The sequence below is a fragment of the Oncorhynchus keta genome, chromosome 4 (genome assembly GCF_023373465.1).
Source record: "Oncorhynchus keta strain PuntledgeMale-10-30-2019 chromosome 4, Oket_V2, whole genome shotgun sequence".
In the NCBI taxonomy this organism is placed as follows: Eukaryota; Metazoa; Chordata; class Actinopteri; order Salmoniformes; family Salmonidae; genus Oncorhynchus; species Oncorhynchus keta.
Genome location: NC_068424.1, coordinates 78810107 through 78837749, shown reverse-complemented (window position 1 = coordinate 78837749; position 27643 = coordinate 78810107). Strand labels below are relative to the sequence as shown.

The 27643-nt window shown below is 43.8% G+C and overlaps 1 protein-coding gene and 1 long non-coding RNA gene across 28 annotated transcripts in view; one reads left to right on the top strand and one right to left on the bottom strand.

Moving 5' to 3' along the window:
* Nucleotides 1-27643, top strand: part of LOC118373580 (glycine receptor subunit alphaZ1-like) — a 117602-nt gene that overhangs the window by 57489 nt on the left and 32470 nt on the right. For 4 of the 5 annotated variants that reach the window (XM_052516874.1, XM_052516866.1, XM_052516844.1 and 1 more), the window contains 3 exons: nucleotides 10676-10743; nucleotides 22658-22881; nucleotides 27559-27641. In XM_052516874.1, coding sequence (XP_052372834.1) covers nucleotides 10676-10743; nucleotides 22658-22881; nucleotides 27559-27641 — 375 coding nt within the window. Of the gene's footprint in view, nucleotides 1-8876; nucleotides 9341-10675; nucleotides 10744-22657; nucleotides 22882-27558; nucleotides 27642-27643 lie in introns of those variants that run through there. The other variant, XM_052516882.1, reaches the window with a different exon arrangement.
* Nucleotides 22893-27471, bottom strand: LOC127929164 (uncharacterized). 23 transcript variants are annotated; one of them, XR_008133569.1, is made up of 6 exons: nucleotides 26127-27471; nucleotides 25551-25669; nucleotides 24873-25409; nucleotides 24688-24761; nucleotides 24429-24613; nucleotides 22893-24281 (listed from the first exon to the last, which is right to left on the bottom strand). It is a non-coding gene; the product is annotated as an uncharacterized LOC127929164 (long non-coding RNA). The 23 variants fall into 23 exon arrangements; XR_008133537.1 differs by adding an exon at nucleotides 25821-25867 and having other exon boundaries at nucleotides 24429-25409; nucleotides 25551-25716; XR_008133558.1 differs by having other exon boundaries at nucleotides 22893-23171; nucleotides 23357-24281; nucleotides 24429-25409.

Below are 27643 nucleotides of genomic sequence, written 5' to 3'. Positions count from 1 at the left end.
TACCATCATCATTACTGCTACTACCATCATCATTACTACTACTACCATCATTGTTACTACTCCCATCATCATTACTACTACTACCATCATCAGTACTACAACTACCATCATCATTACTACTACTACCATCGTCACTACTACTACTACCATCATCACTACTACAACTACCATCATCATTACTACAACTACCATCATCATTACAACTCCCATCATCATTACTACAACTACCATCATCAGTACTACAACTACCATCATCAGTACTACAACTACCATCATCAATACTACTACTACCATCATCACTACAATTCCCATCATCATTACTACAACTACCATCATCAGTACTACAACTACCATCATCAGTACTACAACTACCATCATCACTAATACTACTACCATCATCACTACTACAACTACCATCATCATTACTACAACTACCATCATCATTACTACAACTACCATCATCAGTACTACAACTACCATCATCACTACTACAACTACCATCATCACTACTACAACTACCATCATCATTACTACAACTACCATCATCAGTACTACAACTACCATCATCACTACTACAACTACCATCATCACTACTACAACTACCATCATCATTACTACAACTACCATCATCACTACTACAACTACCATCATCATTACTACAACTACCATCATCATTACAACAACTACCATCATCACTACTACAACTACCATCATCATTACTACAACTACCATCATCAGTACTACAACTACCATCATCACTACTACAACTACCATCATCACTACTACAACTACCATCATCATTACTACAACTACCATCATCACTACTACAACTACCATCATCATTACTACAACTACCATCATCACTACTACAACTACCATCATCATTACTACAACGACCATCATCATTACAACTCCCATCATCATTACTACAACTACCATCATCATTACTACAACTACCATCATCACTACTACAACTACCATCATCACTGCTACAACTACCATCATCATTACTACAACTACCATCATCAGTACTACAACTACCATCATCATTACTACAACTACCATCATCATTACTACTACTACCATCATCACTACTACAACTACCATCATCATTACTACAACTACCATCATCAGTACTACAACTACCATCATCACTACTACAACTACCATCATCACTACTACAACTACCATCATCATTACTACTCCCATCATCAGTACTACTCCTACCATCATCATTACTACAACTACCATCATTACTACTACCATCATCACTACTACAACTACCATCGTCACTACTACTACTACCATCATCACTACTACTACCATCATCATTACTACTACTACCATCATCACTACTACTACTACCATCATCATTACTACTACTACCATCATCATTACTACTAGTACCATCGTCACTACTACTACTACCATCATCACTACTACTACTACCATCATCATTACTACTACTACCATCGTCACTACTACTACTACCATCATCACTACTACTACTACCATCATCATTACTACTACTACCATCACTACTACTACTACTACCATCATCACTACTACTACTACCATCATCACTACTACAACTACCATCATCACTACTACTACTACCATCATCACTACTACAACTACCATCATCACTACTACTACTACCATCATCATTACTACAACTACCATCGTCACTACTACTACTACCATCATCACTACTACTACTACCATCATCACTACTACAACTACCATCATCACTACTACTACTACCATCATCATTACTACTACTACCATCATCATTACTACTACTACCATCATCATTACTACTACTACCATCATCACTACTACAACTACCATCATCATTACTACAACTACCATCATCACTACTACTACTACCATCATCATTACTACAACTACCATCATCACTACTACTACTTAGTAAACCACTGCATAGCTGCTTGATTTACAGACAGAACTTCATTACACCCATGTTATGGCCCGGCCCATGAGCAGTAACCAACTCACTGGCTTTGTGGTTAGAGTGTCTACCCTGAGATTGGAAAGTTGGGCTTTTGATCCCTGGCCAAATCATACCAAAGACTGTAAAAATGGGACCCGATACGTCAATCCCTGGCACTCAGCATAAAGGAGATAGATTGGGGGCAATAGACTAGTGTCCTGTCCAGGGGGTGTACTTGTACATCAAGCTACCACCCAATACGGGAACAGAAGATAGGATCCAGGTAGCCTAGTGGTTAGAGTGTTGGGCCAGTAACCAACAGGTAGCCTAGTGGTTAGAGTGTTGGGCCAGTAACCAACAGGTAGCCTCGTGGTTAGAGTGTTGGGCCAGTAACCAACAGGTAGCCTAGTGGTTAGAGTGTTGGGCCAGTAACTGAAAGGTTGCTTGATCAAATCCCTAGAGCTGACAAGTTAAAAATACATGTTGTTCTGACCCTGATCAAGGCAGTTAACCCGCTGTTCCCCGGGCGCTGAAGATTTGAATGTTGGAGTATGGCAGCCAGCCGTGCACCTCTCTGATTCAGAGGGGTTGGGCTAAATGCAGAAGACACGTTTCAGTTGAATGTATTCAGTTGTACAACTGACTAGGTATCCCCCCTTTCCTATGAGCCATTCTGGCTTGCACAAGCCAAGGCTTTACCTACTAAGCAGTTATCTTAAGCTGTTAGTGAAGGTGGGAGGAGAATACGGAATACTCATTAGTAAACACTGTGCTGATGAGTAATATTGGGATTGTGGGTCCCTATGGGTCCCTATGGGTCCCTATGGCATGTATGATGCATCAGCCCCTACATCTATTTCATATATGTCCAATCTTTATTCCAAGAGTGAAAATTAATTGTTCTGCTTAAATTACTTGACTTGCTGCTCTCGTTACTATTGTATCGTTTTTTTCTAGTTTAGAATAATAAATGAGTGGCGTTTTTTGATAGCTCAGGCCATGGTCATCTCTTAGCAAGGCAAGGTGGGATGCAGCGAAGCGTTACTTTCATTATGGATCATTGCTGTTGTCACTTGTTTTTTTATTAATGAAAGTGGAGTTTCTTTTTCTTTTTTCTTTTTTAATGAAAGTGGAAATTGGAAGGACAGTACACCACAACCTCAGCAGCAAAGCAGAGAGAGACACAAAGCCACGTCCTACCTCTCTCTCTCTCCGTCAATTTCAATTCAATTACATTACAAGGTTTTTATTATTTATTTTATTTTTTATTATAAACACATGTTTCCGTTGCCAAAGCAAGCCAACTAGATAATAAACAAAAGTGAAATATACAATCAAAATGAACAGTAAACATTACACTCACAAATGTTCCGAAAGAATAAAGACATGTCAAATGTCATATTATGTCTATATACAGTGTTGTAATGATGTACAAATGGTTAAAGTACAAAAGGGAAAATAAATAAAAATAAATATGGGTTGTATTTATAATGGTGTTTGTTCTTCACTGGTTGCCATTTTTCTTGTGGCAACAGGTCACAAATCTTGCTGCTGTGATGACACACTGTGGTATTTCACCCAGTAGATATGGGAGTTTATCAAAATTGGATTTGTTTTCAAATTCTTTGTATATCTATGTAATCTGAGGGAAATATGTGTCTCTAATATGGTCATACATTTGGCAGGAGGTTAGGAAGTGCAGCTCAGTTTCCACCTCATTTTGTGGGCAGTGTGCACATAGCCTGTCTTCTCTTGAGAGCCAGGTCTGCCTTCGGCGGCCTTTCTCAATAGCAAGGCTATGCTCACTGAGTCTGTACATAGTCAAAGCTTTCCTTAACTTTCCTCAAAGCTTTCTCTGTTTAGGGCCAAATAGTATTCTAGTTTGCTCCGTTTTTTTGTAAATTCTTTCCAATCTGTCAATTAATTATCTTTTTGTTTTCTCATGATTTGGTTGGGTCTAATTGTGTTGCTGTCCTGGGACTCTGTGGGGTCTGTTTGTGTTTGTGAACAGAGCCCCAGGACCAGCTTGCTAAGGGGGCTCTTCTCCAAGTTCATCTCTCTGTAGTTGATGGCCTAGTTATGGAAGGTTTGGGAATCGCTTTCTTTTAGGTAGTTATAGAATTTAACAGCTCTTTTCTGGATTTGATAATTATCGGCCTAATTCTGCTCTGCATGCATTATTTGGTGTTTTACGTCGTAGAATGAGGATATTTTTGCAGAATTCTGCATGCAGAGTCTTAATCTGGTGTTTGTCCCATTTTGTGAATTCTTGGTTGGTGAGCGGACCACAGACCTCACAACCATAAAGGGCAATGGGTTCAAGTATTTTTAGCCAGATCTTAATTTGGATTGTCAAATTTTATGTTCCTTTTGATGGCATAGAAGGCCCTTCTTGCCTTGTTTCTGAGATCGTTCAGATCTTTGTGGAAGTTACCTGTGGCGCTGATGTGTAGGCCGAGGTGTGTATAGTTTTTTGTGCGCTCTAGGGCAACGGTGTCTAGATGGAATTTGTATTTGTGGTCCTGGCAACTGGACCTTTATGGAACACCATTATTCTGGTCTTACTGAGATTTACTGTCAGGGCCCAGGTCTGTCAGGGCCCAGGTCTGACAGAATCTGTGCAGAATATCTAGGTGCTGCTGAAGGTCCTCCTTGGTTGGTGACAGAAGCACCAGATCTCTCTCTCTCTCTCTCCCTCTCTCTCTCTCTCTCTCTCTCTCCCTCCATCTCTCTTTCTCTCTCTCTCTCTCTCGGTTACTATGTTTATGAACAAACATAGTAAAGCAAATCATTGTGCTCTACAGTATGAGTCACACTGCCTTGACAGTTAATGAGCTGTCCTTTATCCCTCTCTCCCCATTGTGGAAAAGAGAGAGAGAGAGAGAGAGAGAGAGAGAGAGAGAGAGAGAGAGAGGACATTACATTTCCCAACCCTTTCAGTCACTGCAAGGAAGGAATGTCAAGAAAATACAAATTATTACATCTACTTCCTCCTCTTTCCTCCTCTTTCCACCTCCTCTTCCCTCCTCTTTCCTCTTTTCTCCTCCTATATCCTCCTCTTTTCTCCTCCTCTTCTCTCCTCCTCTTTCCTCCTCCTCTTCTCTCCTCCTCTTTCCTCCTCCTTTTCCCTCCTCTTTCCTCTTCCTCTTTCCTCCTCCTCTTCTCTTCTCCTCTTTCCTCTTTTCTCCTCCTATTTCCTCCTCTTTTCTCCTCCTTTTCTCTCTTCCTCTTTCCTCCTCTTTCCTCCTCCTCTTTTCTCCTCCTCTTTCCTCCTCCTCTTTCCTCCTCTTTCCTCCTCCTCTTTCCTCTTTTCGCCTCCTCTTTTCTCCTCTTTCCTCCTCCTCTTTCCTCCTCTCTCCTCTTTCCCCCTCCTATTTCCACCTCCTCTTTTCTCCTCTTTCCTCTTTTCACCTCCTCTTTTCTCCACTTTCCTCCTCCTCTTTCCTCCTCTCTCCTCATTCCCCCTCCTCTTTCGGCCTCCTCTTTCCTCTTTCCTCCTCCTCTTTCCTCTTTCCTCTTTCCTCCTCCTCTTTCCTCCTCTTTCCTCTTTCCCCCTCATCTTTCCTCCTCCTCTTTCCTCCTCCTCTTTCCTCCTCTCTCCTCTTTCCCCCTCCTCTTTCCTCCTCCTCTTTCCTCTTTCCTCCTCCTCTTTCCTCCTCTCTCCTCTTTCCACCTCCTCTTCCCTCCTCTTTCCTCTTTTCTCCTCCTATATCCTCCTCTTTTCTCTTCCACTTCTCTCCTCCTCTTTCCCCCTCCTCTTCTCTCCTCCTCTTTCCTCCTCCTTTTCCCTCTTTCCTTTTCCTCTTTCCTCCTCCTCTTCTCCTCTTTCCTCTTTTCTCCTCCTATTTCCTCCTCTTTTCTCCTCCTTTTCTCTCTTCCTCTTTCCTCCTCTTTCCTCCTCCTCTTTTCTCCTCCTCTTTTCTCCTCTTTCCTCCTCCTCTTTCCTCCTCTTTCCTCCTCCTCTTTCCTCTTTTCTCCTCCTCTTTTCTCCTCTGTCCTCCTCCTCTTCCCTCCTCTCTAATCTCTTTCCCCCTCCTATTTCCACCTCCTCTTTTCTCCTCTTTCCTCTTTTCTCCTCCTCTTTTCTCCACTTTCCTCCTCCTCTTTCCTCCTCTCTCCTCTTTCCCCCTCCTCTTTCCTCCTCCTCTTTCCTCTTTCCCCCTCCTCTTTCCTCCTCCTCTTTCCTCTTTCCTCCTCCTCTTTCCTCTTTCCTCCTCCTCTTTCCTCCTCTCTCCTCTTTCCCCCTCCTCTTTCTACCTCCTCTTTTCTCCTCTTTCCCCAGCCTTGAAAATAAATTCTTAATAAGGCTGAGTGGCATTGTCGGAGTTTGTTTGTCAGAAACCATGGAAGAAGACGCTGTATGAATGTTTTAAATCTTATAATGTTTTTATGTGGGATCATTAATGTACAGGCTGATTTATGTGGGATCATTAATGTACAGCCTGATTGTTGGTTATAGGCCTACTTTTGTCACAAGCATTTCATGCTATGAAGGTAGACTTGAAATTATTTGCAAGATGTCCTCAGTTCTTTTTTTCTTGATTACTTCTTTTGTCCTTGTTAGTCTGTGATTACTGTATTGATTTTAATTTAATTAGATGATGTACCTCAAAAACAAGATATATGCTCTGGGGTAAAATGTGATGGTTATTTCCTGTGGTTGTATTTGATAGGTTAACGAAGAACTATGTTTGTGTGTGTGTGTGTGTGTGTGTGTGTGTGTGTGTGTGTGTGTGTGTGTGTGTGTGTGTGTGTGTGCGTGGTGCGTGCGTGCGTGCGTGCGTGTGTGTGTGTGTGTTCGTGCGTGCGTGCGTGAGTGTGTGTGCGTGGTGCGTGCGTGCGTGTGTGTGTGTGTGTGTGTGTGTTCGTGCGTGCGTGCGTGAGTGTGTGTGCGTGCGTTTGTGTGTGTGCGTGCGTGCGCGCATGTGTGTGTGCCTGCGTGTGTGTATGTGTGTGTGTGTGTGTGTGTCCGTGTGCGTGAGTGTGTGTGCGTGCGTGTGTGTGTGTCTGTGTGCAGCAGCTGTGAGACAGTCACAGGGACAATAATTGTTCATCAAAATAATTCAGAGTCTTCAGTTCATTGTAGCTGCCAGGCATCTGTATGAGTGGAAGTTGGAAACCCTTAATCACAGAGGTTGTTTGTGGTAAAATGTAAAGGATGTGAGGGAATGTAGTCCTGCTGTGACGTGACTATGTGCACTTAGACTGTACCGCATTTGTGCCTGTACCTTCGTGCCCAACACATTTGATGTAGTGTAGACTGTACCATGTATGTGCCTGTACCTTCGTGCTCAACACATTTGATGTAGTGTAGACTGTACCGCGTATGTGCCTGTACCTTCGTGCCCAAAACATTTGATGTAGTGTAGACTGTACCGCGTATGTGCCTGTACCTTCGTGCTCAACACATTTGATGTAGTGTAGACTGTACCGCGTATGTGCCTGTACCTTCGTGCCCAAAACATTTGATGTAGTGTAGACTGTACCGCGTATGTGCCTGTACCTTCGTGCCCAAAACATTTGATGTAGTGTAGACTGTACCGCGTATGTGCCTGTACCTTCGTGCCCAACACATTTGATGTAGTGTAGACTGTACCGCGTATGTGCCTGTACCTTCGTGCCCAAAACATTTGATGTAGTGTAGACTGTACCGTGTATGTGCCTGTACCTTCGTGCCCAACACATTTGATGTAGTGTAGACTGTACCGCGTATGTGCCTGTACCTTCGTGCCCAACACATTTGATGTAGTGTAGACTGTACCATGTATGTGCCTGTACCTTCGTGCCCAACACATTTGATGTAGTGTAGACTGTACCATGTATGTGCCTGTACCTTCGTGCCCAACACATTTGATGTAGTGTAGACTGTACCGTGTATGTGCCTGTACCTTCGTGCCCAACACATTTTATGTAGTGTAGACTGTACCGCGTATGTGCCTGTACCTTCGTGCCCAACACATTTGATGTAGTGTAGACTGTACCATGTATGTGCCTGTACCTTCGTGCCCAACACATTTGATGTAGTGTAGACTGTACCGCGTATGTGCCTGTACCTTCGTGCCCAACACATTTGATGTAGTGTAGACTGTACCGCATATGTGCCTGTACCTTCGTGCCCAACACATTTGATGTAGTGTAGACTGTACCGCGTATGTGCCTGTACCTTCGTGCCCAACACATTTGATGTAGTGTAGACTGTACCATGTATGTGCCTGTACCTTCGTGCCCAACACATTTGATGTAGTGTAGACTGTACCATGTATGTGCCTGTACCTTCGTGCCCAACACATTTGATGTAGTGTAGACTGTACCATGTATGTGCCTGTACCTTCGTGCCCAACACATTTGATGTAGTGTAGACTGTACCGCGTATGTGCCTGTACCTTCGTGCCCAACACATTTGATGTAGTGTAGACTGTACCGCGTATGTGCCTGTACCTTCGTGCCCAACACATTTGATGTAGTGTAGACTGTACCGCGTATGTGCCTGTACCTTCGTGCCCAACACATTTGATGTAGTGTAGACTGTACCGCGTATGTGCCTGTACCTTCGTGCCCAACACATTTGATGTAGTGTAGACTGTACCGCGTATGTGCCTGTACCTTCGTGCCCAACACATTTGATGTAGTGTAGACTGTACCGCGTATGTGCCTGTACCTTCGTGCCCAACACATTTGATGTAGTGTAGACTGTACCGCGTATGTGCCTGTACCTTCGTGCCCAACACATTTGATGTAGTGTAGACTGTACCGCGTATGTGCCTGTACCTTCGTGCCCAACACATTTGATGTAGTGTACGATTTTAAGTTCAAATGTTGTAAAGTTTTTTTGTTATATAAACCTGGCATGTCATCAATAAGTAGAAACCTTTAATTGACCGACATTATTGACTTTCCGGCTTTATGTAAAGGTACCGGGTGATGAGGAGTGGTTTTTCTTGGAATTGGTACGTAATATAATTTACTGTTCAAAGCCAATATCTGTCATTTCCTGAGGTGATGGATGGGGGCTAGACTTGTTCCCATTGCTGTCCTTTCTCCCTGAGCCAATTGAAAGTCAACTCTTGTCACCGGGCACTCTGGGTAATCACATTTTGTTTGTACAAGCAGGTAATACGGCCTTCAACGGACTTCAACCCTGTGGTGTTTGTTCTAACCTTGACACTGTTGCCTGGAAACAACCTTGGAGTGTCTCTGAGGATCTTAGCGTTTTTTTTGGGGGGGGGGACATTCTCATAATCTCTCAGTCAACATGGAGCTCTGTGTGTTTACAACATGATATTACAGTACCTCTGTGTACAGTTGTACACAGGCTTATGGGATATTTCGTTGTGGTCCTCTGTATCTCAGTTGGTAGATTCCCAGGACTGCCCGTACTTAAAGAATGTAAGTCTCTTTAAATAAATAAAAACTTCTGCTAAATAGCACATGTTATTATATTCCTGTTTATATAATGTGTTCCGCAAATATACTACTTAACACAATCCATTTGTGTCTTTTTTTTCAGTGTAATAAAGGAGGAAGGAGGAAGGACTGTGTTTTCAGTGTAATAGAGGAGAAAGGACTGTGTTTTCAGTGTAATAGAGGATAAAGGACTGTGTTTTCAGTGTAATAGAGGAGGAAGGACTGTGTTTTCAGTGTAATAGAGGAGGAAGGACTGTGTTTTCAGTGTAATAGAGGAGAAAGGACTGTGTTTTCAGTGTAATAAAGGAGAAAGGACTGTGTTTTCAGTGTAATAGAGGAGGAAGGACTGTTTTCAGTGTAATAGAGGAGGAATGACTGTTTTCAGTGTAATAGAGGAGAAAGGACTGTGTTTTCAGTGTAATAGAGGAGGAAGGACTGTGTTTTCAGTGTAATAGAGGAGAAATGACTGTTTTCAGTGTAATAGAGGAGAAAGGACTGTGTTTTCAGTGTAATAGAGGAGAAAGGACTGTGTTTTCAGTGTAATAGAGGAGGAATGACTGTTTTCAGTGTAATAGAGGAGAAAGGACTGTGTTTTCAGTGTAATAGAGGAGAAAGGACTGTGTTTTCAGTGTAATAAAGGAGAAAGGACTGTGTTTTCAGTGTAATAGAGGAGAAAGGACTGTGTTTTCAGTGTAATAGAGGAGGAATGACTGTTTTCAGTGTAATAGAGGAGAAAGGACTGTGTTTTCAGTGTAATAGAGGAGAAATGACTGTGTTGTCAGTGTAATAAAGGAGGAAGGACTGTGTTTTCAGTGTAATAGAGGAGGAAGGACTGTTTTCAGTGTAATAGAGGAGGAATGACTGTGTTCAGTGTAATAGAGGAGGAAGGACTGTGTTTTCAGTGTAATAGAGGAGAAAGGACTGTGTTTTCAGTGTAATAGAGGAGGAAGGACTGTGTTTTCAGTGTAATAGAGGAGGAAGGACTGTGTTTTCAGTGTAATAGAGGAGAAAGGACTGTGTTTTCAGTGTAATAGAGGAGAAAGGACTGTGTTTTCAGTGTAATAGAGGAGAAAGGACTGTGTTTTCAGTGTAATAGAGGAGAAAGGACTGTGTTTTCAGTGTAATAGAGGAGAAAGGACTGTGTTTTCAGTGTAATAGAGGAGAAAGGACTGTGTTTTCAGTGTAATAGAGGAGAAAGGACTGTGTTTTCAGTGTAATAGAGGAGAAAGGACTGCGTTTTCAGTCTGCAAGGAGGGATTTTTGTTTCACTGTTCTTTAATAAGAAAATAATACGATTTATTTTTCATTCTTTCACAGGTCCTCCTGTAAACGTAACGTGCAACATTTTTATTAACAGTTTTGGGTCCATCGCTGAAACAACAATGGTGAGTCCAAATGCTTACCTTTTCAATGTAAAAACCCTTCAACATAAAGTACATTGATTTCTGTTGATATTGATGTTTTGAAGTTAATGTGAGGAATTATTTATTTTCAACCGTATTTTGACCTACCGTAACTATATCACTATGCCTCTGATATTGTGATTGCATTTAAATAATGATGTCCTTCATATGCGGTGTGTCAACATTTTCTTCTGGAATTACAAGCCGTGCCTCATCAACCTGAATATTTAGACTAGTATTTATCTGCCTCATTGGACTTCCTGTCTACTTAAAACTCAGTTCCCACGGGTTTCATATCTAGTTTCATATCTAGTTTCATATCTAGTTTCATATCTAGTTTCATATCTAGTTTCATATCTAGTTTCATATCTAGTTTCATATCTAGTTTCATATCTAGTTTCATATCTAGTGGTTTCATATCTAGTGGTTTCATATCTAGTTTCATATCTAGTTTCATATCTAGTTTCATATCTAGTTTCATATCTAGTGGTTTCATATCTAGTTTCATATCTAGTTTCATATCTAGTTTCATATCTAGTGGTTTCATATCTAGTTTCATATCTAGTTTCATATCTAGTGGTTTCATATCTAGTTTCATATCTAGTGGTTTCATATCTAGTTTCATATCTAGTGGTTTCATATCTAGTTTCATATCTAGTGGTTTCATATCTAGTTTCATATCTAGTTTCATATCTAGTGGTTTCATATCTAGTTTCATATCTAGTGGTTTCATATCTAGTTTCATATCTAGTGGTTTCATATCTAGTTTCATATCTAGTTTCATATCTAGTGGTTTCATATCTAGTGGTTTCATATCTAGTTTCATATCTAGTGGTTTCATATCTAGTGGTTTCATATCTAGTTTCATATCTAGTGGTTTCATATCTAGTTTCATATCTAGTGGTTTCATATCTAGTGGTTTCATATCTAGTTTCATATCTAGTGGTTTCATATCTAGTTTCATATCTAGTGGTTTCATATCTAGTGTTTTCATATCTAGTTTCATATCTAGTGGTTTCATATCTAGTTTCATATCTAGTGGTTTCATATCTAGTTTCATATCTAGTGGTTTCATATCTAGTTTCATATCTAGTGGTTTCATATCTAGTGTTTTCATATCTAGTTTCATATCTAGTGGTTTCATATCTAGTTTCATATCTAGTTTCATATCTAGTGGTTTCATATCTAGTTTCATATCTAGTGGTTTCATATCTAGTGGTTTCATATCTAGTTTCATATCTAGTGGTTTCATATCTAGTGGTTTCATATCTAGTTTCATATCTAGTGGTTTCATATCTAGTTTCATATCTAGTTTCATATCTAGTGGTTTCATATCTAATTTCATATCTAGTTTCACATCTAGTTTCATATCTAGTGGTTTCATATCTAGTTTCATATCTAGTGGTTTCATATCTAGTTTCATATCTAGTGGTTTCATATCTAGTTTCATATCTCGTTTCATATCTAGTGGTTTCATATCTAGTTTCATATCTAGTGTTCAGATTCATTCAAACTCATTTTGGAAAGGGGTCAAATGTATCAGGTGGTTTATATTACAGAATCATCAGTTGTTGATTATTTATCAATATAGTAGAACTAGAGGTCTAAGATCTCTAGCAAAAGATACAGAGGTGAAATATATGTTGTTTGATGGACAGTAGACCAACATAGAGACAGAAGGACAGTAGACCAACATGGAGACAGAGGGACAGTAGACCAACATGGATACAGAAGGACAGTAGATCAACATGGAGACAGACGGACAGTAGACCAACATGGAGACAGAAGGACAGTAGACCAACATGGAGACAGAGGGACAGTAGACCAACATGGAGACAGAAGGACAGTAGACCAACATGGAGACAGAAGGACAGTAGACCAACATGGAGACAGAAGGACAGTAGACCAACATGGAGACAGAAGGACAGTAGACCAACATGGAGACAGAAGGACAGTAGACCAACATGGAGACAGAAGGACAGTAGACCAACATGGAGACAGAAGGACAGGAGACCAACATGGAGACAGAAGGACAGGAGACCAACATGGAGACAGAAGGACAGTAGACCAACATGGAGACAGAAGGACAGTAGACCAACATGGAGACAGAAGGACAGTAGACCAACATGGAGACAGAAGGACAGTAGACCAACATGGAGACAGAAGGACAGTAGACCAACATGGAGACAGAAGGACAGTAGACCAACATGGAGACAGAAGGACAGTAGACCAACATGGAGACAGAAGGACAGTAGACCAACATGGAGACAGAAGGACAGTAGACCAACATGGAGACAGAAGGACAGTAGACCAACATGGAGACAGAAGGACAGTAGACCAACATGGAGACAGAAGGACAGTAGACCAACATGGAGACAGAAGGACAGTAGACCAACATGGAGACAGAAGGACAGTAGACCAACATGGAGACAGAAGGACAGTAGACCAACATGGAGACAGAAGGACAGTAGACCAACATAGAGACAGAAGGACAGTAGACCAACATGGAGACAGAAGGACAGTAGACCAACATGGAGACAGAAGGACAGTAGACCAACATGGAGACAGAAGGACAGTAGACCAACATGGAGACAGGACAGTAGACCAACATGGAGACAGAGGGACAGTAGACCAACATGGAGACAGAGGGACAGTAGACCAACATGGAGACAGAAGGACAGGAGACCAACATAGAGACAGAAGGACAGTAGACCAACATAGAGACAGAAGGACAGTAGACCAACATGGAGACAGAGGGACAGTAGACCAACATGGAGACAGAAGGACAGTAGACCAACATGGAGACAGAAGGACAGTAGACCAACATGGAGACAGAGGGACAGTAGACCAACATGGAGACAGAAGGACAGTAGACCAACATGGAGACAGAAGGACAGGAGACCAACATAGAGACAGAAGGACAGTAGACCAACATAGAGACAGAAGGACAGTAGACCAACATGGAGACAGAGGGACAGTAGACCAACATGGAGACAGAAGGACAGTAGACCAACATGGAGACAGAAGGACAGTAGACCAACATGGAGACAGAGGGACAGTAGACCAACATGGAGACAGAAGGACAGTAGACCAACATGGAGACAGAGGGACAGTAGACCAACATAGAGACAGAGGGACAGTAGACCAACATGGAGACAGAAGGACAGTAGACCAACATGGAGACAGAGGGACAGTAGATCAACATGGAGACAGAAGGACAGTAGACCAACATGGAGACAGAAGGACAGTAGACCAACATGGAGACAGAAGGACAGTAGACCAACATAGAGACAGATGGACAGTAGATCAACATGGAGACAGAAGGACAGTAGACCAACATGGAGACAGAAGGACAGTAGACCAACATGGAGACAGAAGGACAGTAGACCAACATAGAGACAGATGGACAGTAGACCAACATGGAGACAGAAGGACAGTAGACCAACATGGAGACAGAAGGACAGTAGACCAACATAGAGACAGATGGACAGTAGATCAACATGGAGACAGAAGGACAGTAGACCAACATGGAGACAGAAGGACAGTAGACCAACATGGAGACAGAAGGACAGTAGACCAACATAGAGACAGATGGACAGTAGACCAACATGGAGACAGAAGGACAGTAGACCAACATAGAGACAGAAGGACAGTAGACCAACATGGAGACAGAAGGACAGTAGACCAACATAGAGACAGAGGGACAGTAGACCAACATGAAGACAGAAGGACAGTAGACCAACATGGAGACAGAAGGACAGTAGACCAACATGGAGACAGAAGGACAGTAGACCAACATGGAGACAGAAGGACAGGAGACCAACATAGAGACAGAGGGACAGTAGACCAACATGGAGACAGAAGGACAGGAGACCAACATGGAGACAGAAGGACAGTAGACCAACATGGAGACAGAAGGACAGTAGACCAACATGGAGACAGAAGGACAGGAGACCAACATGGAGACAGACGGACAGTAGACCAACATGGAGACAGAAGGACAGTAGACCAACATGGAGACAGACGGACAGTAGACCAACATGGAGACAGAGGGACAGTAGACCAACATGGAGACAGAAGGACAGGAGACCAACATGGAGACAGAGGGACAGTAGACCAACATGGAGACAGAAGGACGGTAGACCAACATAGAGACAGAAGGACAGTAGACCAACATGGAGACAGAGGGACAGTAGACCAACATAGAGACAGAGGGACAGTAGACCAACATAGAGACAGAAGGACAGTAGATCAACATGGAGACAGAAGGACAGTAGACCAACATAGAGACAGAAGGACAGTAGACCAACATAGAGACAGAGGGACAGTAGACAAACATGGAGACAGAAGGACAGGAGACCAACATGGAGACAGAAGGACAGTAGACCAACATGGAGACAGAAGGACAGTAGACCAACATGGAGACAGAAGGACAGTAGACCAACATAGAGACAGAAGGACAGTAGACCAACATAGAGACAGAAGGACAGTAGACCAACATGGAGACAGAAGGACAGTAGACCAACATGGAGACAGAAGGACAGTAGATCAACATGGAGACAGAAGGACAGTAGATCAACATGGAGACAGAAGGACAGTAGACCAACATGGAGACAGAAGGACAGTAGACCAACATGGAGACAGAAGGACAGTAGACCAACATGGAGACAGAAGGACATGGAGACAGAAGGACAGTAGACCAACATGGAGACAGAAGGACAGTAGACCAACATGGAGACAGAAGGACAGTAGACCAACATGGAGACAGAAGGACAGTAGATCAACATAGAGACAGAAGGACAGTAGACCAACATGGAGACAGAAGGACAGTAGACCAACATGGAGACAGAAGGACAGTAGACCAACATGGAGACAGAGGGACAGTAGACCAACATGGAGACAGACGGACAGTAGACCAACATGGAGACAGAAGGACAGTAGACCAACATGGAGACAGAAGGACAGTAGACCAACATGGAGACAGAGGGACAGTAGACCAACATGGAGACAGAAGGACAGTAGACCAACATGGAGACAGAAGGACAGTAGACCAACATGGAGACAGAAGGACAGTAGACCAACATGGAGACAGAAGGACAGGAGACCAACATGGAGACAGAAGGACAGGAGACCAACATGGAGACAGAAGGACAGTAGACCAACATGGAGACAGAAGGACAGTAGACCAACATGGAGACAGAAGGACAGTGGGATGGAATGGGCTGGAATGGGATGGGATGGGCTGGGATGGGATGGGCTGGGATGGGATGGGCTGGGATGGGCTGGGATGGAATGGGTTGGGATGGGCTGGGATGGGATGGGCTGGAATGGGCTGGAATGGGCTGGGATGGGATGGGATGGGATGGGCTGGGATGGGATGGGATGGGCTGGGCTGGGATGGAATGGGTTGGGATGGGCTGGAATGGGCTGGGATGGGATGGGCTGGAATGGGATGGGATGGGATGGAATGGGATGGGATGGGATGTGCTGGGATGGAATGTGCTGGGATGGGATGGAATGGGCTGGAATGGGATGGGCTGGGATGGGATGGAATGTGCTGGGATGGAATGGGCTGGGATGGGATGGGATGGGCTGGGATGGAATGGGTTGGGATGGGCTGGGATGGAATGTGCTGGGCTGGGATAGGCTGGGATGGAATGTGCTGGGATGGGATGGAATGGGATGGAATGGGCTGGGTTGGGATGGAATGGGCTTGGGATGGGATGGGATGGGCTGGGATGGGATGGGGATGGGATGGAATGGGATGGGACCGGATGGAATGTGCTGGGATGGACTGGGATAGAATGGGATGGCCTTGGATGGTCGGGTCTTGGATGGGAGGGGTTGGGATGGGAGGGGCTGGTCTTGGATGGGGATGGGCTGGGATGGGCTGGGATGGGATGGAATGGGTTGGGATGGGCTGGGATGGAATGGGATGGGCTGGGATGGAATGTGCTGGGCTGGGATGGGCTGGGGCTGGGATGGAAGGGGCTGGGTTGGGATGGAATGGGCTTGGGATGGAATGGGATGGGCTGGGATGGGATGGGATGGAATGGGATGGGACCGGATGGAATGGGCTGGGATGGCCTTGGATGGTCGGGGTTGGGATGGGAGGGGCTGGGATGCGATGGGAGGTGCTTGAATGGAAGGGGATGGGCTTGGATGGGAGGGGCTGGGATGGGATGCGATGGGATAGAATGGGTTGGCCTTGGATGGTTGGGTCTTGGATGGGAGGGGTTGGGATGGGAGGTGCTGGAAGGGAATGGGATGGGCTTGGATGGGAGGGGCTGGGATGGGATGGGCTGGGCTGGGATGGAATGGGCTCAGATGGAATAAGCTGGTATGGAATGGGCTGGGCTGGGATGGAATAGGCTGGGTTGGGATGAGCTGGGATGGGATGGGATAGGCTGGAAGGGGAGGGGCTTGGATGGGCTGGGATCGGAGGGGAGGGGAGGGGATGGCCCTAGTTTCAAGTCACCATGCCAAGCTGGGATGGGCTGGGATTGGTTTGGATGGGCTGGTATGGGAGGGTAGGGGATTGGCTGGGAAGGGAAGGGAGAGGATGGGAGGGGAAGAGCTGGGCTGGGATGGGAGGGGAAGAGCTGGGCTGGGATGGGAGGGGAATGGCTGGGATGCATGGGGATGGGAGGGGAATGGCTGGGATGGGAGGGGAGGGGATGGCCCTAGTCTCCATGCCAAGTCTCCCTGGGTGAGACACATCAGTAGAGCTTTAACTAAAACTGCTGCAGACTGCACAACCTCCTCATGCAGAACAAATTCATGATTTTCCACTCTTTTTCCCCCTCTACACTCCGCAACAACCAGTGGAATTGATCCGGAAGCCTTTCCTCCAAGTTCTATGCTGTAGGCCCTCCTTGGTTGGGGACAAAAGCAATAGATCATCAGCAAACAGTAGACATTTGACTTCAGATTCTAGTACAGTGAAATCGGTTGCTGCAGACTGTTCTAGGGCCCTCGCCAATTTGTTGATATCTGTTGAAGAGAGTGGGGCTTAAGCTGAACCCCGGTCTCACCACCCGGCCCTGTGGAACGAAATGTGTGTTTTTTGGCAATTTTAACGGCGCACTTGTTGTTTGTGTACATGGATTTTATAATGTCGTTTTTTTTGTCCCTCAACACCACTTTCCATCCATTTGTATAGCAAACCCTCATCCCAAATTGAGTCAAAGGTTTTGCCTTTGATTTGGTTTGTTTGTAAATTAGGGTGTCCAGGGTGAATACATGGTCTGTCGTAAGATCATTTTGTAAAAAGCCTATTTTCTCTCTCTCTCTCTCCCTCTCTCTCTCTGTCTCTCTCTCTCTCTCTCTCTCTCTCTCTCTCTCTCTCTCTCTCTCTGTCTCTCTCTCCCTCTCTCTCTCTCTGTCTCTCTCTCTCTCTCTGTCTCTCTCTCTCTCTCTCTCTCTCTCTGTCTCTGTCTCTCTCTCTCTCTCTCTCTCTCTCTCTCTCTCTCTCTCTCTCTCTCTCTCTCTCTCTCTCTCTCTCTCTCTCTCTCTCTCTCTCTCTGTCTCTCTCTCTCTCTCTCTCTCTCTCTCTCTCTCTCTCTCTCTCTCTCTGTCTCTCTCTCTCTCTCTCTCTCTCTCTCTCTCTCTCTCTCTCTCTCTCTCTCTCTCTCTCTCTCTCTCTCTCTCTGTCTCTCTCTCTCTCTCTCTCTCTCTCTCTCTCTCTCTCTCTCTCTCTCTCTCTCTCTCTCTCTCTCTCTCTCTCTCTCTCTCTCTCTCTCTCTCTCTCTCTCTCTCTCTCTCTCTCTCTCTCTCTCTCTCTCTCTCTCTCTCTCTCTCTCTCTCTCTCTCTCTCTCTATCTCTCTCTCTCTCTCTCTCTCTCTCTCTCTCTCTCTCTCTCTCTCTCTCTCTCTCTCTCTCTCTCTCTCTCTCTCTCTCTCTCTCTCTCTCTCTCTCTCTGTCTCTCTCTCTCTCTCTCTCTGTCTCTCTCTCTCTCTCTCTCTGTCTCTCTCTCTCTCTCTCTCTCTCTCTCTCTCTCTCTCTCTCTCTCTCTCTCTGTCTCTCTCTCTCTCTCTCTCTCTCTCTCTCTCTCTCTCTCTCTCTCTCTCTCTCTCTCTCTCTCTCTCTCTCTCTCTCTCTCTCTCTCTGTCTCTCTCTCTCTCTCTCTCTCTCTCTCTCTCTCTCTCTCTCTCTCTCTCTCTCTCTCTCTCTCTCTGTCTGAATAAGAGATGGGTGAAGGTGAAACTAAAGAGAATTAGATCATTCAATCTTTAGGTGCTTATAGGGCTGGTGAGAACAATGTTTCATGCAGTAATGATCCCACTGAGTCTGCGTTGCAATTGGCACCCTATTCCCTGCATAGTTTGCTCTGGTCAAAAGTAGTGCACTATGTAGGGAATAGGCTACCATTTGGGACGCACATGACTCCTGGTCAACAATAGAAACCTGAGGTGCTCCGTAACCCACCACTGTCTAATTGTTTACCCGGCTTTAAAGTTACGATTCCCAGGGGGAAAATCCAGAGGCTATTTAATTAGCTCTCCTAACCTGTGTCCCAAATGGAAAACCTATTCTTTGACCTGGGCTCAGGGGCACTGGGCAAAAGTAGTGCACTATATAGGCAACAGGATAGCATTTGGGGACTCATTCCTCGACTGCTGCTCTTTCATTTTCCTTCTTCGAGATGCGAGAGAGTGAAATGCATAAATCCCAACGTCCTGTTTGTTACCATGTGTTGGTGGAGTTGGTTGGGTGTTGCCCCATGCAGACCAGAGTCATCGTAAGACTACATAGCCAAAGCTTTAACTTTTTTTAAATGTCACAGCCAGGACTAGGACTATTTGGCCTTCGGCTTGAATCGCATTAAGGATTGGGTTGCTATGCTGTTGTGGTATATCAGTTTGCTGAGATACATCCCACTCAACATGTCTGAGAAAGTTCACCTACGATGCTGATGGATGAGTGTGTGAGACAAATCTATGCTTTGTAATCCAACAGTATACTCCATGGTTCAAAATCTGACTGTTGTAGAAGAGGTTGGGTTATATCCAGACTGAGACCTGCAGTGTTGTGTTGTTGGCTCTGGAGCTCCTGACCTGATCCTCTTTTCACGTGTAGGAGACCCGTGTTTGAACCCAGTTGGTCACACTATGTTAAGGATCCTTTTTTTTCAATCACACATTTTAAATAAGTTTACATTTGGTGACCGCGGTGAGATTTGGTCTGAGATTACAATTGTATTTATATCTTACTTGATCTCACTTATAATGTGTAATCGTAAGGAGTTGATAGTAGCAAACAGTCGAATCAGTCATTGTAGTAAGGTAGTGTTGGCAACCATCGAAATGGAATTACTCAATATGGCCGCCCATTCACCCATCACCAAACATTGTCTTGAACAGGAGATTTCCTGTTCTAGTAATTATATTTCTATGTTTGCAACAAACCAAGGCCTAATGAATGCCCCTGTGGTAAACTAGCAGTGTTTCCCAGTCTGCAATCTCTCTCCATCTGCAAGACTACTGAGGTAGATGATAGATAGACTTCATCCCAAATGGCACCCTCATAGGGCCCTGGTCAAAAGTAGTGCACTAAATAGGGAATAGGGTGCCATTTGGACTGCAAATATATTCTTGGTCGAATGGCTGCTGCATGTGTCTGTAGTAGCTCAACTCCCATGGTCTCTACACGTTTAGAAAAAAAGGTGCTATCTAGAACCTAAAAAGGTTTTTTGCCTGTCCCCAATTGGAGAACCCTTTTTAAGAACCCTTGTTGGTTGCCGATAGAACATGGAACCTAAAATGGTTCTACCTGGAACCAAAACGGCCTCAACTCTGACATTTATTTTATTTTATTTTCATATTCCACCTGTGGGTTTAGTATCTAGATTGCTGCTATTTTAAATAATGAAAAGGTCTACGAAGACCTGATTCACTAATCATAGTCAGACTAGACCTCATTCTGTAATCATAGTCAGACTAGACCTCATTCTGTAATCATAGTCAGACTAGACCTCATTCTGTAATCATAGTCAGACTAGACCTCATTCTGTAATCATAGTCAGACTAGACCTCATTCTGTAATCATAGTCAGACTAGACCTCATTCTGTAATCATAGTCAGACTAGACCTCATTCTGTAATCATAGTCAGACTAGACCTCATTCTGTAATCATAGTCAGACTAGACCTCATTCTGTAGTCATAGTCAGACTAGACCTCATTCTGTAGTCATAGTCAGACTAGACCTCATTCTGTAATCATAGTCAGACTAGACCTGATTCTGTAATCATAGTCAGACTAGACCTGATTCTGTAATCATAGTCAGACTAGACCTCATTCTGTAATCATAGTCAGACTAGACCTCATTCTGTAGTCATAGTCAGACAAGACCTCATTCTGTAATCATAGTCAGACTAGACCTCATTCTGTAATCATAGTCAGCCTAGACCTCATTCTGTAATCATAGTCAGACTAGACCTGATTCTGTAATCATATTCAGACTAGACCTCATTCTGTAATCATAGTCAGACTAGACCTCATTCTGTAATCATAGTCAGACTAGACCTCATTCTGTAGTCATAGTCAGACTAGACCTCATTCTGTAGTCATAGTCAGACTAGACCTCATTCTGTAGTCATAGTCAGACTAGACCTGATTCTCTAATCATAGTCAGACTAGACCTCATTCTGTAATCATAGTCAGACTAGACCTCATTCTCTAATCATAGTCAGACTAGACCTCATTCTGTAATCATAGTCAGACTAGACCTCATTCTGTAGTCATAGTCAGACTAGACCTCATTCTGTAATCATAGTCAGACTAGACCTCATTCTGTAGTCATAGTCAGACTAGACCTCATTCTGTAGTCATAGTCAGACTAGACCTCATTCTGTAATCATAGTCAGACTAGACCACATTCTGTAATCATAGTCAGACTAGACCTCATTCTCTAATCATAGTCAGACTAGACCTGATCCTGTAATCATAGTCAGACTAGACCTCATTCTGTAATCATAGTCAGACTAGACCTCATTCTGTAATCATAGTCAGACTAGACCTCATTCTGTAATCATAGTCAGACTAGACCTCATTCTGTAATCATAGTCAGACTAGACCTCATTCTGTAATCATAGTCAGACTAGACCTCATTCTGTAATCCTAGTCAGACTAGACCTCATTCTGTAATCCTATTCAGACTAGACTCTACAGTTGTTGATCTTTTTTTTCTCCGTAAAAACTCTTCATTTTTTTCAAACAAAATTCCCCTAATAACGAAACAGGTCTATCTGTGTGTAGTGAGATAATTGCACGACAATGTCCTTCTAATGTTGTGGTTGATTGCCATTGGAAAGGTCACCTGCTGTCCCCTCAGTCGACTGATATATCATGCCTCGCTACATTACAGCCTAGACAGCTTAATGGTCGTTATGGGATGATATAACGGCACGCTCGTTCTGTAGAATAATTGACAATTACGGTGGACTGTTGTGCCTATAGGCCACAGCTCTATTGAAGGGTCTTCTAAAGGACATTTACATGATGAACCACCAGGACCATTATTTATCTCCTGCCTTAAGAGTGCTACTGCTACTCAGACAGGTGTGATTTGCATAAACAATCTACACCTGGAAAGCCCAATAACCGACATAGAGTCTTTAGTTTAACTAAGCTTTATTCAATAAAAATGCATAGGGTTTTTAAGATCGAAAGAATTGGAAACCGATCCCCATGTCTTGTGCAATCATTTATCCCAGAAATTAATGATTATGTTAAACTATCAAACAAACAAACCAATCAATCAACCAACCAATCAACCAACCAATCAACCAATCAATCAATCAAACCTCCCTGAGTCCTGGCGATGCAATGCACTGTAGCTTGGCCTTTCTCTGATAATCTGATACACTTATTGACATTGAACTGTTCTCTCCCCAGGACTACAGAGTGAATATCTTCCTGAGGCAGCAATGGAACGACCCCAGGCTGGCCTATAGTGAATACCCCGACGATTCTCTCGACCTGGACCCGTCTATGTTGGACTCTATCTGGAAACCTGATTTGTTCTTCGCCAATGAAAAAGGCGCCAATTTCCATGAGGTTACGACTGACAACAAGCTACTAAGGATTTCAAAAAATGGGAACGTATTGTATAGTATTCGGTATGCTATTATTTTCTTGTTGTATCTTCGTCTTGTTAATTTCTCAGAATGTCTATCCGGTGCTAGACCTATGGCTGACAGATTCATGTCTACCTGGTGCTAGACCTATGGCTGACAGATTCATGTCTATCCGGACCTAGACCTATGGCTGACGGATTCATGTCTATCCGGTGCTAGACCTATGGCTGATGGATGAATGTCTATCCGGTGCTAGACCTATGGCTGACAGATTCATGTCTATCCGGTGCTAGATCTATGGCTGACGGATTCATGTCTATCCGGACTTAGACCTATGACTGACAGATCCATGTCTACCCGGTGCTAGACCTATGGCTGACAGATTAATGTCTATCCGGTGCTAGATCTATGGCTGACGGATGAATGTCTATCCGGTGCTAGACCTATGGCTGACAGATTAATGTCTATCCGGTGCTAGACCTATGGCTGACAGCTTAATGTCTACCCGGTGCTAGACCTATGGCTGACAGATTCATGTCTACCCGGTGCTAGACCTATGGCTGACAGATTCATGTCTACCCGGTGCTAGACCTATGGCTGACAGATTAATGTCTATCCGGTGCTAGATCTATGGCTGACGGATGAATGTCTATCCGGTGCTAGACCTATGGCTGACAGATTAATGTCTATCCGGTGCTAGACCTATGGCTGACAGCTTAATGTCTACCCGGTGCTAGACCTATGGCTGACAGATTCATGTCTACCCGGTGCTAGACCTATGGCTGACAGATTCATGTCTACCCGGTGCTAGACCTATGGCTGACAGATTAATGTCTATCCGGTGCTAGATCTATGGCTGACGGATGAATGTCTATCCGGTGCTCGACCTATGGCTGACAGATTAATGTCTATCCGGTGCTAGATCTATGGCTGACGGATGAATGTCTATCCGGTGCTAGACCTATGGCTGACAGATTAATGTCTATCCGGTGCTAGACCTATGGCTGACAGCTTAATGTCTACCCGGTGCTAGACCTATGGCTGACAGATTCATGTCTACCCGGTGCTAGACCTATGGCTGACAGATTCATGTCTACCCGGTGCTAGACCTATGGCTGACAGATTAATGTCTATCCGGTGCTAGATCTATGGCTGACGGATGAATGTCTATCCGGTGCTCGACCTATGGCTGACAGATTAATGTCTATCCGGTGCTAGACCTATGGCTGACAGATTAATGTCTACCCGGTGCTAGACCTATAGCTGACAGATTCATGTCTACCCGGTGCTAGACCTATGGCTGACAGATTCATGTCTACCCGGTGCTAGACCTATGGCTGACAGATGAATGTCTATCCGGTGCTAGACCTATGGCTGACAGATTAATGTCTATCCGGTGCTAGACCTATGGCTGACAGATTAATGTCTATCCGGTGCTAGACCTATGACTGACAGATTAATGTCTATCCGGTGCTAGACCTATGGCTGACAGATTAATGTCTATCGGTGCTAGACCTATGGCTGACAGATTAATGTCTATCCGGTGCTAGACCTATGGCTGACGGATGAATGTCTATCCGGTGCTAGACCTATGGCTGACAGATTAATGTCTATCCGGTGCTAGACCTATGGCTGACAGATTAATGTCTATCCGGTGCTAGACCTATGGCTGACAGATTAATGTCTATCCGGTGCTAGACCTATGGCTGACAGATTAATGTCTATCCGGTGCTAGACCTATGGCTGACAGATTAATGTCTATCCGGTGCTAGACCTATGGCTGACAGATTAATGTCTACCCGGTGCTAGACCTATGGCTGACAGATTAATGTCTATCCGGTGCTAGACCTATGGCTGACAGATTAATGTCTATCCGGTGCTAGACCTATGGCTGACAGATTAATGTCTATCCGGTGCTAGACCTATGGCTGACAGATTAATGTCTATCCGGTGCTAGACCTATGGCTGACAGATTAATGTCTATCCGGTGCTAGACCTATGGCTGACAGATTAATGTCTACCCGGTGCTAGACCTATGGCTGACGGATGAATGTCTATCCGGTGCTAGACCTATGGCTGACAGATTAATGTCTATCCGGTGCTAGACCTATGGCTGACAGATTAATGTCTATCCGGTGCTAGACCTATGGCTGACAGATTAATATCTATCCGGTGCTAGACCTATGGCTGACAGATGCTCTCTGATTTGTCTCTATATTGCTTATGGTAGAAACAAAACATAAATTAACATCCAAACAACAACTAAAATGATCTCCTTAAAATGTGAGCATGTTTGCAGTGTATTTACCTGTTATCAAGCCTAGTATTCAACCCTTGGACAGGCAGAGGGGAATTGGATCCTTATAAACAGCCATGGGAAGGCAGTGATAAGAGTCCTTCTCAACTCTTACCTTGACACCATCAAATGAACCCATTAGATCGCTTTGAGCTCACCTGACCCCGCGTTAAAGAGAACCTGCCTCGGTGTCTTTGGTTCTCACCTGACCCCGCGTTAAAGAGAACCTGCCTCGGTGTCTTTGATTCTCACCTGACCCCGCGCTAAAGAAAACCTGCCTCAGTGTCTTTGATTCTCACCTGACCCCGCGCTAAAGAAAACCTGCCTCGGTGTCTTTGATTCTCACCTGACCCCGCGTTAAAGAAAACCTGCCTCGGTGTCTTTGATTCTCACCTGACCCCGCGTTAAAGAAAACCTGCCTCGGTGTCTTTGATTCTCACCTGACCCCGCGCTAAAGAAAACCTGCCTCGGTGTCTTTGATTCTCACCTGACCCCGCGCTAAAGAAAACCTGCCTCGGTGTCTTTGATTCTCACCTGACCCCGCGTTAAAGAGAACCTGCCTCGGTGTCTTTGATTCTCACCTCGTTAAAGAGAACCTGCCTCGGTGCCTTTGATTCTCACCTGACCTCGCGTTAAAGATGAACCTGCCGTTAAAAAAACCTGCCTCGGTGTCTTTGATTCTCACCTGACCCCGCGTTAAAGAGAACCTGCCTCGGTGTCTTTGATTCTCACCTGACCCGCGTTAAAGAGAACCTGCTTCGGTGTCTTTGATTCTCACCTGACCCGCGTTAAAGAGAACCTGCCTCGGTGCCTTTGATTCTCACCTGACCTCGCGTTAAAGAGAACCTGCCTCGGTGTCTTTGATTCTCACCTGACCCTGCGTTAAAGAAAACCTGCCTCGGTGTCTTTGAGCTCACCTGACCGTTGACCTGCCTCGGTGTCTTTGATTCTCAACTTAAAGAAAACCTGCCTCGGTGTCTTTGATTCTCACCTGACCCCGCGCTAAAGAAAACCTGCCTCGGTGTCTTTGATTCTCACCTGACCCCGCGCTAAAGAAAACCTGCCTCGGTGTCTTTGATTCTCACCTGACCCCGCGTTAAAGAAAACCTGCCTCGGTGTCTTTGATTCTCACCTGACCCCGCGTTAAAGAGAACCTGCCTCGTGTATTTTCTGACTAAAAAAAAATAAACCTTATAAATAACATTTGTCGTGTAACGGTGATGACATCACACTATAAGTAAACTATGAATGCAATGCAACCAATAGACCTGCTCCTCACCTACCTATCTCAAGATAAAAGTAACAGCAGCCGTCTAGGTTGAAGCATGAATGTCTGCCGCTTTTAAAGGTGTTTTCTACACTCGCGGTGTGAACAGTAACATGGAGATGCAACCAGGCTGTTTGGGGATGAGGTTCACATGCATGGCGAGCAGGAAGGTGTTTGTCATGAGGGGAAGAATGTCTGAGGTGTGTAATGTAACCTTTTGTATTAAAGGCCATCATGACAGGAAATATAGCCGCAGTTAGAACAATATGTTACCCTGCTACTCCTGTAATGCTGTGCTCGTGGTTTATAACAATAACACAAGAAAACATACTATAAACCTTATTATATGACATTATAAAGGCGTACACATGCATATAATATGTTGTTATAAGTGCCGGTAAAGTGTTACCAACATTATTACCTAGTTTAATGATGGATGCTATGTGACCAGAATAACACTGATCCTGGCCTGTCCTATGGACCAGATGTGTTCTCGAAAAAGTTCCATTCCATTCTACTCCATTCGATCCTATTCCATTCCATTCTATAATATTTCATTTATTCTATTCCATTATATTCTATTCCGTTCTATTCTATTCCACTCTATCCTATTACATTCTTTTACATTCTATCCTATTCCATTACATTCTATTCTATTCTATAATATTTCATTTATTTTATTCCATTATATTCTATTCCATTCTATTCTATTCTATTCCATTCTATTCTATTCCACTCTATCATATTCCATTATATTCCATTCTATTCTATTCCATTCTATTCTATTCCATTCTATTCCATTTTATTCTATTCCATTCTATTCCATTTCAGTCTATTCTAGTCCATTCTATTCCATTTCATTCTATTCTATTCCATTATATTATATTCCATTTCATTCTATTCCATTCTATTCTATTCCATTTCATTCTATTCTATTCCATTCTATTCCATTCTATTCTATTCCATTTCATTCTATTCTATTTTATTCCATTCTGTCCTATTCCATTCTATTATATTCCATTATATTCCTTTCTCTTCTATTTAAACTTGTTAACAAAATAACGCTGATCCTGGCCAGTCTGTTCTGCTCTGGTCTTTCCTGTTTTATGCTGTTCTGTTCTGTTTTGTTCTGTTGTGTTCTATTCTATGTGACCAGAATAACACTGGTCCTGGCCTGTCCCATGGACTTGAAGAACTTCCCAATGGACGTACAGACCTGTATCATGCAGCTGGAGAGTTGT